The sequence below is a fragment of the Odontesthes bonariensis genome, chromosome 13, assembly GCF_027942865.1.
Source record: "Odontesthes bonariensis isolate fOdoBon6 chromosome 13, fOdoBon6.hap1, whole genome shotgun sequence".
In the NCBI taxonomy this organism is placed as follows: Eukaryota; Metazoa; Chordata; class Actinopteri; order Atheriniformes; family Atherinopsidae; genus Odontesthes; species Odontesthes bonariensis.
Window position 1 is genome coordinate 36,566,882 of NC_134518.1, and position 12,936 is coordinate 36,579,817.

Below are 12,936 nucleotides of genomic sequence, written 5' to 3' on the forward strand. Positions count from 1 at the left end.
AGGCGAACTGTGCCTTTTAAATACATCACGAGGAGGATCAGCAGCGAGTTAATGAGTTGTAGGAGCATCGTGTTGAACATAAAAATGTTTTGTTTATGGCTGTGACAGCACGGAGGCTGATGTTAGAGACGTTAAACTCCCGTAGAGGCGGATCTTTGGACCCCTGGTTTGGAGCAGGTGGTTCAGACACATGTTGGTGAGCTCCAGCTCACGGTTTTCATTTTATTCTGGCAAACCTCCTGTTTCGGTTCATCTTTTCAGCGTTGCGTCGAGCAGAAGCAGAAATGGAAAATTCTCAGGGAAAAAAGACCAGACAGAAAGCAAAAAAACATGAACGGAAACAGCAGTTTTGTCATATTTTATCCATTTTTTTGGTCCCAAACAGCAGCTGAAAGCCTTGGGCTGGTTGCTGTCAGACCCCGTCACATGACAGCATCATGGATACCACCAAAGCCACGCAGCAATCCCACCGCTGCCACTCAGAGGCTCTTTGATTCCACCCGGCATCAGTAAAGCTCCTCCGCCCCATCGCTGCTAAATTAGAATAGAGTGCACACTTCAGAAGAAATCTCAGTGCATTGAAATGAAGTGACCTTTGGAGTGGGAGTACAAGTCAAAGTGGAGCTCAGCAGAGGAGGGGAGACTTTGCCCCGGGCAGTCCTCTCGTTTACCTCTCATCTGGCTGTTTGAGCTCAAACTGAGACAAACGGCGGTGGAAGGAGAGGCTTTGTTGTCGTGGGAACCAGTAACACCGAGGTCTGTTCTACAGCTTCGCCACTTAAAAGACATCTTGGAGAAGAGAATAAATTTGCACTTCCTGTGACATTTCCCATCATCTGAAAGATTATCTGCCGGCCGGCCGACTCTCACATTAAATAAAGCTGTTTGTTGTTTAACATTTTCAGTTAATAAAACCCCAAAAACTCTAATTTCAGTCTGAGTTGTGTTTCACTCACATAAACGTCTGCTCTGTTAGCGAAAACAACAACTTTTCTCATGAAACATCCTCCCAGCGTGGAACCATTCAGAGCTGCAGTTTCACCGTTTCTATCAGCTTTAAGATGCGGGTTAGGGTTAGTACTTTAGGGTTAGTACTTTAGTGTTAGTACTTTAGGGTTAGTACTTTAGGGTTAGGGTTAGTACTTTAGGGTTAGTACGTTAGGGTTAGTACTTTAGGGTTAGTACTTTAGGGTTAGGGTTAGTACGTTAGGGTTAGTACATTAGGGTTAGTACTTTAGGGTTAGGGTTAGTACGTTAGGGTTAGTACGTTAGGGTTAGTACATTAGGGTTAGTACTTTAGGGTTAGGGTTAGTACGTTAGGGTTAGGGTTAGTACGTTAGGGTTAGTACTTTAGGGTTAGTACTTTAGGGTTAGTACGTTAGGGTTAGTACTTTAGGGTTAGGGTTAGTACGTTAGGGTTAGTACTTTAGGGTTAGTACGTTAGGGTTAGTACTTTAGGGTTAGTACTTTAGGGTTAGTACTTTAGGGTTAGGGTTAGTACTTTTGGGTTAGTACGTTAGGGTTAGTACTTTAGGGTTAGGGTTAGTACTTTTGGGTTAGGGTTAGTACTTTAGGGTTAGTACGGGATGTACTTTTCTTTATCTCAGTGACATTTAGAGGAAAATCTGAAGCTAAATTTTAGGAACTGCTCAGGAGATTTGTCCTTTTTTTCCCCCCTTTGCTATTCACATGTAACTATTCCACGTAAAGAAATCCCTAAAGTGTGCCGTCAGCAGAACGAGTCCATCCACCACATCCCAAAGCAGCAACCTCAGGGAAAAACTACAGCTCGAGTGTCATGTGCAACCCACCCCGTCCCTTTTTCATTTGAGCGTCAGAGTTTTCTTGCTGCTGCACCACGTCCACATTCTCAGCCTCCAAAAGGCATGCTGTGGCATACATGAGCTGGCACATACACGCATGTTTCCCCTTTAATCAGCTGATCAGCATGCATGTGCAGCAACCTGTACAGGAAGGCAAACTCATCTCCATGATTCTCCACAGGCCCTAATCACAACTAATATCAGAAATGAAGATGAATGACACACAGGGAGGAGGGAACAGCAGTCAACTGGGACTGGATATTTTTCTTGGAGGGATATACTTCCCTGCATCCCTTAATCATAAGGCTGCCCGATGAAAAATGCACAACATAAAGCAGATTCTCCATCACACTCAGCTCCAGATCTCAATATTCATCTGCAACATTATGAATGAATTTAAATATCCCCACAAGCTGGTGAGATCCACCGACCAGTGGAAGGTTTTATGCAAAGCACTGAACATCTCCAGGGAGGGAAGCATGCGCCATACTGTTCAAGTTACAAATTAAGTTTCCATGACGGCGGCCCAGGATCCAGTGGATCTTACTGTGATAGGAAGGCTGTTTACAGGCCGTTTGATGCAAAAATGCAGGCTGTTTTGATGTCGGTGGATCCTCAACTACAATCCCAAAAAAGTTGAGACATGTTGCTCACTGAAATCAAGATGATTAAATCTTTTTCACGAAATCGTAAAAATCTCTCACTTTTAGCACTTTATGCTTTCTTTGGATTGTGCGAATCAAACGCTGGTTTGTGGGATTTTTATTCACATTTGACCCCGTGTCCCATCTTTTATGGAATCGGGGTTGTACTTGTGAGAGCCAGTTATCGATGATCTTACCTCCAGAAGAATGTACACTCAGCTATCAGCATGTTTCTAACCAAAGTGCCACATATTCAGCCCCTTAAAGGAGCTTTAAAACTAGGCGAGTTAACTTGTTATTATCGCGATAATTTAACGCCGATAAAATATTTTATCGCGCATTAACGCAGGTTTTATTATTTATTTTATTATTGTAAAAGTCTGTTGCTCACAGGCTTTTATTTTGTAAAAGTCTGTTGCTCACAGGCTTTTATTTTGTAATAGTCTGTTGCTCACAGGCTTTTATTTTGTAATAGTCTGTAGCTCACAGGCTTTTATTTTGTAAAAGTCTGTTGCTGTCTGCTGTGGAACAGGAAAAGAAAGTAATCGGTGGATCCACCAAACATGGAGAAGGGTACGGAACTTTTACTCGGCCATTTTCATGTTAAAGTTCTTCCAGACGGCGGAGTCGACAGAACCAAAGTCATCTGTAAACACTGCCAAGTTGAATTGTCTTCTCAGCGTAGTAGTTCCAGTCTAAAATATCACTTAAAGGCAAAACACACAACTGATAGCAGCAAGTCATTCAAGGAAACAGACAGTGGAGCGAGGCTTCTACATAAAAACTACAGAAAGATGCTGATGTTAAAAGTGTGTTTGCACAACAAATGTTATGGCACTTTCATTCATATGGCAGCACATTTAAAATAAAGCTAAATGCTAAAGGCTATACACTACTTTTGGATTCATTTTTGGATTCTGCGTACAAATGCGATTAATCGTGATTAATCAGGGAAATCATGTGATTAATTAGATTAAACATGTTAATCGTTGCCCAGCCCCATTTAAAACCAAAAGAAAAGCCACATTTCCTTCAGAAACGAGCAGGTTGAGATCATTTCATCATTGCAAACCGTTTCGTGCAGCTCAGAGGGAGACACTTTAGGATGCAAATGTTTGATGAATTACCTGTAAACTTTAATGTATTTATCACATGGTTGCATCGTGTTAACTGCCATCTTTGTCCTTACAAAAGGGAAATAAAAGGTTAAAGAAAAAATATTTAGAGATATTCTAGGTATTATACTTAATAATAGAAAGTAAAACGGTGTTAATGAAATTGAAAAAGTCAGGACACAAAGTTTAAATAACACAATAAATATATAAACCAGTACAAACCAGTGCTGCTGCAGTGGTGAACTGGACTGTTTTAAAGTAAGATAAAGACGATAATTTCATGGAAAAAGTTTCCTTAAAGAAATCTCTGCTTAGGTTTAATAATAATAACATTAAATAGCATACTTGGTTAGTAGCTAATTTGTTTCTCTGTGCTGTGATCCGACACCCAGACCTCCAGATAAACTCATTTAAACGCAACGAGACGTGGACCTGCGCTTCCATTCTGCTCGGGAAGATTGGCCATCGATTTTACAAGGCCTGCTGCACACTCTATTACTTCTTCACTTCCTGGTTTCTGACAAAGTAAGCTGTTTTGAAGGCCTCGTTTGGCCTGCAGCTCCATCAATAACAGTGAAGTCTCTCTGAAATTTAAATCAGTTCAAACTGCTTGGTGCAGAGTTTAATAAACACCATCAATCACAGGTTGCTACAGTATGTGATAAGAACAAATAAGGCCAAGATTGTCAACTGGATTAAGTGGTTTTTGGGGGCCATTTTGGAAGCAGTATCTATCCGTTTCTTTTCCAATGCATTGATTTGTACTGCCTCCTGTGGTTCATGGAAGAAGGAGGCCCTAAATGTTTATTGTGCATCCGTATTTGGAGGCAATTCCTTTGCAAGATGTTTTAGTCGCTGCGCTGGACCTGCTGACCAGTTCAACCAGCCAGGTTTCACCAGTTTCACTGGTGGATTCCACAGAGTATGGTCGTGTTGCCCTCCAGCCCCGACATAACTGGAGCTAGTTACAGCCCATCAAGGTAGCACCCGGGGTTCTAACAAGCACGCCATTTCGTGTAAGCGTTCCAGAAGAGAGTCTAAGGCTGTGTTCAAAAACGCATACTTCTCCTACTACTCATACTAACTTTCTGAGTTAGTATGCGAGTTTGAGTAAGCGAGAAGTTCCCGGATGCATACTAGATTCTCTGAAATGTTGGGTATGCATCATGAGGTTACTACTCATACTCAAACTACCCAAGATGCAACGTAACGTGACGTCGCCGATCGTCATTTCCTGTCAAAACGGCAGTTTCAAGCTAGCTACAACGAGGGTAGGTTCACTTCCTGTTTTCAAAACAAAAGCACCAATTGTATGGTAATGGCTTTCCCTATGATAAAAGGCAACGGGTATTTTATTTTGTGAAAATAACAGGAAGTGCGTTGCTCGCTGCTGCTAACCTGTGGATATATTTATATGTGTGTGTAGGAGAAATAACAAATCAACTGATACAGTTGAACCTTTTCCTACGAAAGAGTGGAAAAAGCGCAATACGAGTGGCTGCTTCAGAGCATTCTGAACATTATGACAAAGAGTAATATCTAACATCTTCAGTTTGCTGCTATCTCACACAGATAGTGTAGCATGCCCCCCCCCCCGTCGACCTCAAGCTGCCTCATCATCTCCAGAATGAACCCAAGAAATCAGACTGCAGAGGCACAGAATCAGCAGTCCTGGCAAGATGGGAATCAATAGCAACTGGAGAAGTATGGCTACAATTACAAAGTCATTACAGGGAAGTCTGTGCTGCTGCCTGAATGTGGGACAGGGATGAGAACTGATGGGGGGATGCATGTCTCTGAGGCTGTTAGGACACTGGACTTCATTTCCATCGACTACCACCTGTCCTATCAAGGCCTGAGAGTATATGTTGCACACACACACCAGCTTCTGGAGATGCACAATCCCGTGTTTCTGCACAAACAGAAATACTTTAAGTGTTGCCTCTTACTAGAGATGGGACCAAGTCACACATGTGCAAGTCTCAAGTCATTTTTTCAAGTCAAGTCACCTTATTTTTGCAATGTTACCTGCAGAATCTGATCTTAATAAAGTGAAAACACAAAGATATAAGTAACTGTCAGTAAACATCATTGGCCAATGTGTCCAACCTGTCCACCCCGTATCATATCAAGCTAACGTTAGCTAACTACCGACTAGGCTAACAGGACATTATTAGCTAATTTGACAGCACTTACTGGTCAGAATGGATCTTCAAATGACGAACAAAGTTGGAAGTTATGCTAGAAGCTTAACACTCAAGTCATTCAAGTCATCGTGTCTCAAGTCAAGTGCCGAGTCTTTAACTTCCAAGTCCGAGTCGAGTCTCAAGATTTCTTGAAATAAAATGTGATATTTGGGACTTTTGAGTTAAACGTGATCTTGAAATTAGCTTAAAAACCTCTTCAAATGAAGAAAAAAAGCTTGTTTCATGTGAAATATGACTCAAAACAAGATGTTTTCAAGACTTTTTCACTTAACAAGATATTCCAGATGTATTGTATTAAAACAAGTCCCTATATCTGGCTGAAATGGTGCTTGTTAGGCAATTGTGTCTTCTATCAAGTGTAATGAGATAGTCAATGAGACAAATATACTTGATAAGATTGAGATCTTTTCCAGTGTTGAATTTACTTCGGGATCAATAAAGTATCTATCTATCTATCTATCTATCTATCCAACAGGTGTGTGTCTCTGCTCTCACAAACTGATGCACAACACTCCCACTTCTCTGGAAACGGTCCCACAGTTTCAGACAGCAAGGCATCTTACTCACAGAGCTGTCCCTAAAACACATCTGTGACCAGTTAAAGTTGGATTAATGGCTTCCCAGTGAGCCCAAATAGAAGGAATTACACTCTGATACAAACCTATTGGAACAAAAAAAAAAGAGGGAAAACACAAAAAGAACCTTTTCATCATCCATCCTCAGCCACATCAGTTGTTTAAGCCATTATCTGATTAATTTGCCTTATCTTCATCGCTGAAGTGGAAACACGGGCAGGAATGTTCCAGGAACCGCGGACCTGTGGCGGTTCCCGGAGCTAATTAGCTGCAAAGGGCTGCTGAAGGCGCTCGATAGTTCAGCGGGGGACCGGCTGCCTCTTTGTTTGGACCGTCTGCTTTAACTGAACAACCAAAATCAGCACAAACAACCTCGCCCTCACGCATTTCCCCTGGTGCATTACCTCACCTGCCTCTTCCTTCCCCACGAGCCTCTCAGGGAGGATAAAAAGCCGAAGCAGACCCTAAAAGCTTCTCAAAGCAGATCCTCTCATCGCGTTGCTTTAAAGTGAACGCCGGGCCGTCTGCTCCTATTCTGTTCAAATGAACCCGATGGACAATACGACAAAAGAAAGAATGAACAGACGTGCCTCCAAAAGCATTAAAGGGATAGTTCGCCTCTTTTGATATGAAGCTGTATGACATCCCATATCAGCAACATCATTTATGAACATCTTCTTACCCCCTGCTGCGTCCTGTGAGCAGAGTTATTGTGCGAGAGTGAGAAACAGCAGCTACATTATGTGTCTTCTGTGTCAACCAAAACAAACGCACATTTCAGCAGAAACTCAACATCTAACTTGAGGAAACATGTAGCGGTAAGTTTCCTAAACTCGTTTTCCCCCCATGGATAGGTGAATGTTTGTTTTTTAGGTTACATATGGGTTACATATGTTTTAAACATTTCCTAAGTCTCTTTTATTTTTTATTGAAGTTCTTGAATTTACCTGGATTAATTTAATTTAAGCTATTTTGTAATTAATGAATTCATTTTAATTTATTTTATCAATTGGATGAACTCTAATTTGCCTAAAGATGATTATTTAGTATTTTTGTCTGTCTGATTGAATGCTTGTGTTAACAAATAAATCAGACGTTACTCAACAGTTACTCAGTACTCGAGTAGTTTTTTCACCAAGCACTTTTTTACTCTTACTCAAGTAATTATTTGGATGACTACTTTTTACTTTTACTTGAGTCACATTATTCCAAAGTAACAGTACTTTTACTTGAGTACAATTTTTGGCTGCTCTATCCACCTCTACCATGCGCGTAATTTCGTGGAAGCGTTTCAGAAGTGGCGCGCTACGAGAGTCTATATTTGATGGAGGCCTGGTGGAGTGCTTGACCCATGAAGCAGCTCAAACACAGAAAAAACATAGAATCCAGCTAGTTTTGAACGCATATTGTTCTGAGGAGCAAAACACTTTATATTTTAAACCCCAGCCAACTAGCCGGACTACCTTTATCAACACCAAAACGAGGCTGGAACTCTGCTCACAGGACGCAGCAGGGGGTAAGAAGATGTTCAGAAATGATGTTGCTGATATGGGATGTTACACAGCTTCATGTCAAAAGAGGCGAACTGTCCCTTTAAGGCAGTGAGGAAGGAGACGCAAACTGAAAAACAGGTTCCACTGAACCTCACAACATCAGAACACGTGACAAACGGAGGTCAGAGACATCTATGGCAGAATCCTGCTCAGAGTTGTTTTTTTTCTCTCTCATTCATCCATTTGTTGTTTTATCCTGATAAGATACATTTAATTTTGTTTATGTATCTTAATGGTGAGGTTCACTGGAAAAAATGTAAGTCTTACCAAGTATATTTGTCTTATTTCTAGTCAAAATATCTCATTACACTTAATATAATACACAACTGCCTCACAAGCACCATTTCAGCCAGATATAGGGACTTGTTTGAAGACAATATATCTTGTAAATATATCTTGTTAAATGAAAAAGTCTTGAAAACATCTTGTTTTTAGTCGGATTTCACATGAAACAAGCTTTTTTTTTTTTACATTTGAAGAGATTTTTAAGCTAATTTTAAGATCACTTTTATCTCAAAAGTCCTAAATATCACATCTTATTTCAAGAAATCTTGACAAGCTGATTTTCACTAGTTCCATTGGCAGATTTTTTTTGCTTATTTCAAGCAACAACGTCTTTTATTTGTTGTTTTTTAAACTTTTTAACTAATAAGCCCTCCCAGGGTTTATAACCTCTCCAGCACTGATTCATTGCAGCTTATCATTTATTATCTATTGTATATATATTTATTTATCTATTTTATTCTATATCTTTCTTTTATGTGATATACTCTTGTTTGTAATGTTTTATTAAAGTGCAAACAAACAAACAATAAATAAATGAATAAAAATACCAGCGGTGAAACTGGGCTGGTTAAAGTTCTACCGAGGGGAGCCACGCCCCCGTAGGACTGATGTGGGCGGGTCGGTGTTTCTTACATGTGAAGATGACGAGGACCGTGCGGAGCAGCAGGTCGACGGGCGTCTCCCACCTCTCCGGCACGCGAGCCACCACAGGAGGTATGAGGATCTCTGCTGGGACGTAGAACTGCAGGGCGTAGGTGATGAAGATGCCGAAGCAGTAGAGCAGCTTCACCGCCTGGTACGTCCTGTGAGTAGGGATGGGAATTAATAAGATTTTTACGATTCCAATTCCATTTTCGATTCTGCTTAACGATTCGGTTCTTTGTCGGTTCCCTTATCGATTCTCATTTGGAGAAAAAGGACAACAAACCGGTCGATTAGCATCAACTTTGTTTAGTTTAGAAGTAACACGAGTCATGACCTCACAAACCCAACAACGGTGAGGTCCACATTGGTCTATCCTGGCCTGGGTAATTTAACTCTTCCTGCTCTGGTGAAAGGAGAAGCTGGAGGTAGAGGTGAACTGGGGGTAGCACCACCAGCCTCTGGCTCTGAGCCAGTCAGGCTCTGTCTCTCATGATTTCATCTAAATGTAATGCCTGAGAAGGCATTCATTTAACCTTAACCGTTACTAACAGCAGCTTTTACAATCAGGCAAATGGTGCTAACATGATAGGCAGTGTTTGTTAGTTAGTTACCTGCAGTGTTAGCCGAGGACATGCTAACGTTGCTAACGTTGCTGGGTTCAGATTCACCAACGTTAGTCCGGAGCGGATCGAAAACGCGACATTCATTCATAGTTATTGCATGTTGGTAGTATTTCCTCCCTTTGGTGAAATATTCACTTTGCAAGTTGCCCTGTTGTCGTCTTTTTTAGGGATGTGTAACCAAACTTTCGAGAGTTTGTACCGCTTGGGCGCCATGTTTACTGTTGGCTGCTGGCTGCGCTGGACTCGCCACGCAACGTTGCGTGGTGACGTCATTCGCGCCCAGAGCCGGCCCAAGGCATATGCCAACTATGCGGTCGCTTAGGGCCCCCACGCCACCAGGGGGCCCCAAGAGCAATTTTGAATTTAATTTTGATTACAACTTTATTTTTCTGTAAGATAATGTGAATGTCATTTGATTCTATTTTGTATTTGGATTTTGAACATTTTGCACACCATTGCACATCTGAAAGAAATTAAACTATTTAACGTGTTTACTATAAATGCAGTCTCCAGCCTGCTGATGTTACTTTCAAATAGTTAAATTAATGAGCCATACTTACACATCACTCTTTATGTAGAAGTTAATTAAACCATATTTATGAGTTTGCTATCCCTTTAAGGTTAAAAACAAGAATGACACCTGTATAATGTAAGAGGATTACAAATAATGCTAATGATTGTGGGTCCGTTACACACAGAACAGTGTAGCCTATGGAATAATGAGGCATCTGGAGCTGAGGTGGTGGTAGGGGGGCCCCAAATGAAATTCTGCTTAAGGCCCCATAAAGGCTTGGGCCGGCCCTGTTCGCGCCCACTGGAACCGATAAGGGAATCGTTTGCAAAATCGCCAAACGATTCCAAGGATACTGAAAACTGGGAACCGGTTCTCAACAAGAACCGGTTTTCGATTCCCATCCCTAACGAGGATGCAGGCCGAGACCGAGTGAAGGAAAAGCCAAAAAAGGACGGAAAGCAGCACGAGGCCGGCTCCTTCATTAAAAGAGACTCTCCCATCCACCAGAGTCCTGGTAAAACTAACAGCAAACATTCACTGCTGAGATGCTACTAATTACAGTCTTTGAAGTTTCAGCCTCACTGAAGATCCAATCTGTGCCACTAATAAGCCACAAAGCTCTCCTGCAGCTGTGGTGATAGCAGCGAGCACGATGGGGTCTGCAGATCATCTCCCTCACTAACTTTAGTTAAAACGACTCCAGATTTATCACCGGCTTCATGTTATTATGAGCTGAGCTCCGTAGAGTCGGTGAAAAAGTTTAAACAAAAAGAGTATTTATCAGAAAGGTTATTACATGAGAATAAACACCTGCATATCCTGTACACCAGGGCTGTTCAATTATAAATTCAGCTGGGCCAGATTTTAAACCCGAGACCTTAAGCTGGGCCGGACATTTTCAGCGCTCAGTAAGGAGGAGGTGATGACAAATATAATTAAATAACGTGATGTTTATTCATCATTTCCCCTCTTCGTATTTTTGTAAAAATACGAATTTATTTGTTTCTCTTTATATTCTTTTATGTATTTTTAATGCTTCTTCCACTCCCTGCTGCAATGCTTTTATTTTATGTGAAGCACTTTGAATTGTTTGTGAATGAAATGTGCTACAAATAAATTTGATTTAATTTTGGTTTGATAAAACGTATTTCAAAACTTTTAAATGAACTGAGGTAGTCTTAATACTCTGACTCCTGGAATAACCCGGGCATTAAAACAGAAAGTGCACATCCATGGTGAGGAAACAGTTTTCCCTTTTGAAATGAAATAAACACGTCTGACATAAGAACATCAGAAAGTGCGTTAAAAACGTCTCTAAATAAATAAAACCTGAGGTAACAGCGATGCTATTTTTCACTTTAAAATACTAAAAAAGAATATTTTGTCTCCCTTTTTTAAATGAAATCAAAGCAACATCCTGGTCATATCTGACCGTAGCGCATCACGAGGTGCGTTTAGCCGGATAAAAAAGAACCGTGTGGAGTTGGTGGTAAAATAAAACGGCGTCCGTCCGCCCAGGCAGGGTTGAAACCACGGTTTTCATCGTCAGTTTTTCCTTTGAGGGTTGAGAGAGACAAACTTTTCCAGTTGGAGCTGAGCTGCTAACATGGTTCTATCAGTAACTTTCAAAACAACGCGCTGCCTGTTGCTAGGCTACGTGGAGTGTTTCTAAACTCTGTAAACTTTAGCAACATTTGAAACATTTTCAGGAGAGAAAGTAGTCGTTTAGATCCCCAACGTGTTGAAAACCTGACAAAATACCGGCTGTTTACAATTTTGTTCCCACGAATTCGGCGCTACTAAAGCTAGCCGCAGTGAGCAACGCACTTCCGGTTATTTTCACAAAATAAAATACCCGTTGCCTTTTATCATAGGGAAAGCCATTACCATACAATTGGTGCTTTTGTTTTGAAAACAGGAAGTGAACCTACCCTCGTTGTAGCTAGCTTGAAACTGCCGTTTTGACAGGAAATGACGATCGGCGACGTCACGTTACGTTGCATCTTGGGTAGTTTGAGTATGAGTAGTAACCTCATGATGCATACCCAACATTTAGGAGAATCTAGTATGCATCCGGGAACTTCTCGCTTACTCAAACTCGCATACTAACTCAGAAAGTTAGTAGGAGTAGTAGGAGAAGTAGGAGAAGTAGGCGGTTTGGAACACAGCCGGTGCCACATTCACAGTTTGGCGTTTACTCACCAGCAGTTTGGCAGGTTGAGGGTGATGCTCCCACCTATGTGCTCCCCAAAGCACATGTAGCCTATCGTACCGAGGCTGATGTAGAGGAAGGTGACGATGCCCATCCCCGAATACAGAACCAGGTTGAAACTCTGAGGCCTGTGCATCTTATTTTCCAGAGGAAGGACCTAACGGTGCAACAAGACAAGATGTTTAAATGTCAAACAAAAACCATTCAGACATTTAAACAGGATTATTTCAACTTTCAAACGGTGTACAAGTAAGTACACCCCCATGATACAATGTCTGCAGAGTCTGAGATGTAGCTCTTGGGTTTCTGACCTTGGGGTGACCTTTAACCTTTAACATGCTGACTGAGGCCTGCAGAGTCTGAGATGTAGCTCTTGGGTTTCTGACCTTGGGGTGACGTTGCTGGGACGTCCACTCCTGGGCAGACTGACAGCTGTCCTGAATGTTTTCCACTTGTGAATAATCTTTCTCTCTGTGGAACGATGGACTCCAGATAGTTTGGAAACGGCCTTATAACCTTATTTAGTTAAAGTTTACGTTAAAGCTTCCTGCTTCCTCGCGTCAGTTGTTCATTAAAAATGAACCTTTAGCTTTATTTTGGCATCTGGACACTACAGCTAAGACTAAATCCGTGCTGACATTTCAGCAAAAGACCAAAGCTTTCTCGCTCTGCGCTCAAAATATTGAGAAGTGTGACGTTCACTCCACCCCAGGCTGGTGTCCAATGAATACCAACGAAGC

At 41.5% G+C, this 12,936-nt stretch overlaps 2 protein-coding genes across 3 annotated transcripts in view; one reads left to right on the forward strand and one right to left on the reverse strand.

The window, feature by feature from the left end:
- Positions 1-12,936, forward strand: part of atox1 (antioxidant 1 copper chaperone) — a 72,412-nt gene that overhangs the window by 26,593 nt on the left and 32,883 nt on the right. The window lies entirely within an intron of this gene.
- slc36a1 (solute carrier family 36 member 1) overlaps positions 1-12,936 on the reverse strand; it is a 54,407-nt gene that overhangs the window by 15,344 nt on the left and 26,127 nt on the right. For both annotated transcript variants that reach the window (XM_075482015.1, XM_075482014.1), the window contains exons 10-11: positions 12,187-12,353; positions 8,836-9,005 (exon numbers count right to left, since the gene is read on the reverse strand). In XM_075482015.1, the coding sequence (XP_075338130.1) occupies positions 8,836-9,005; positions 12,187-12,353 (337 nt within the window). The remainder of the gene's footprint in view (positions 1-8,835; positions 9,006-12,186; positions 12,354-12,936) is intronic.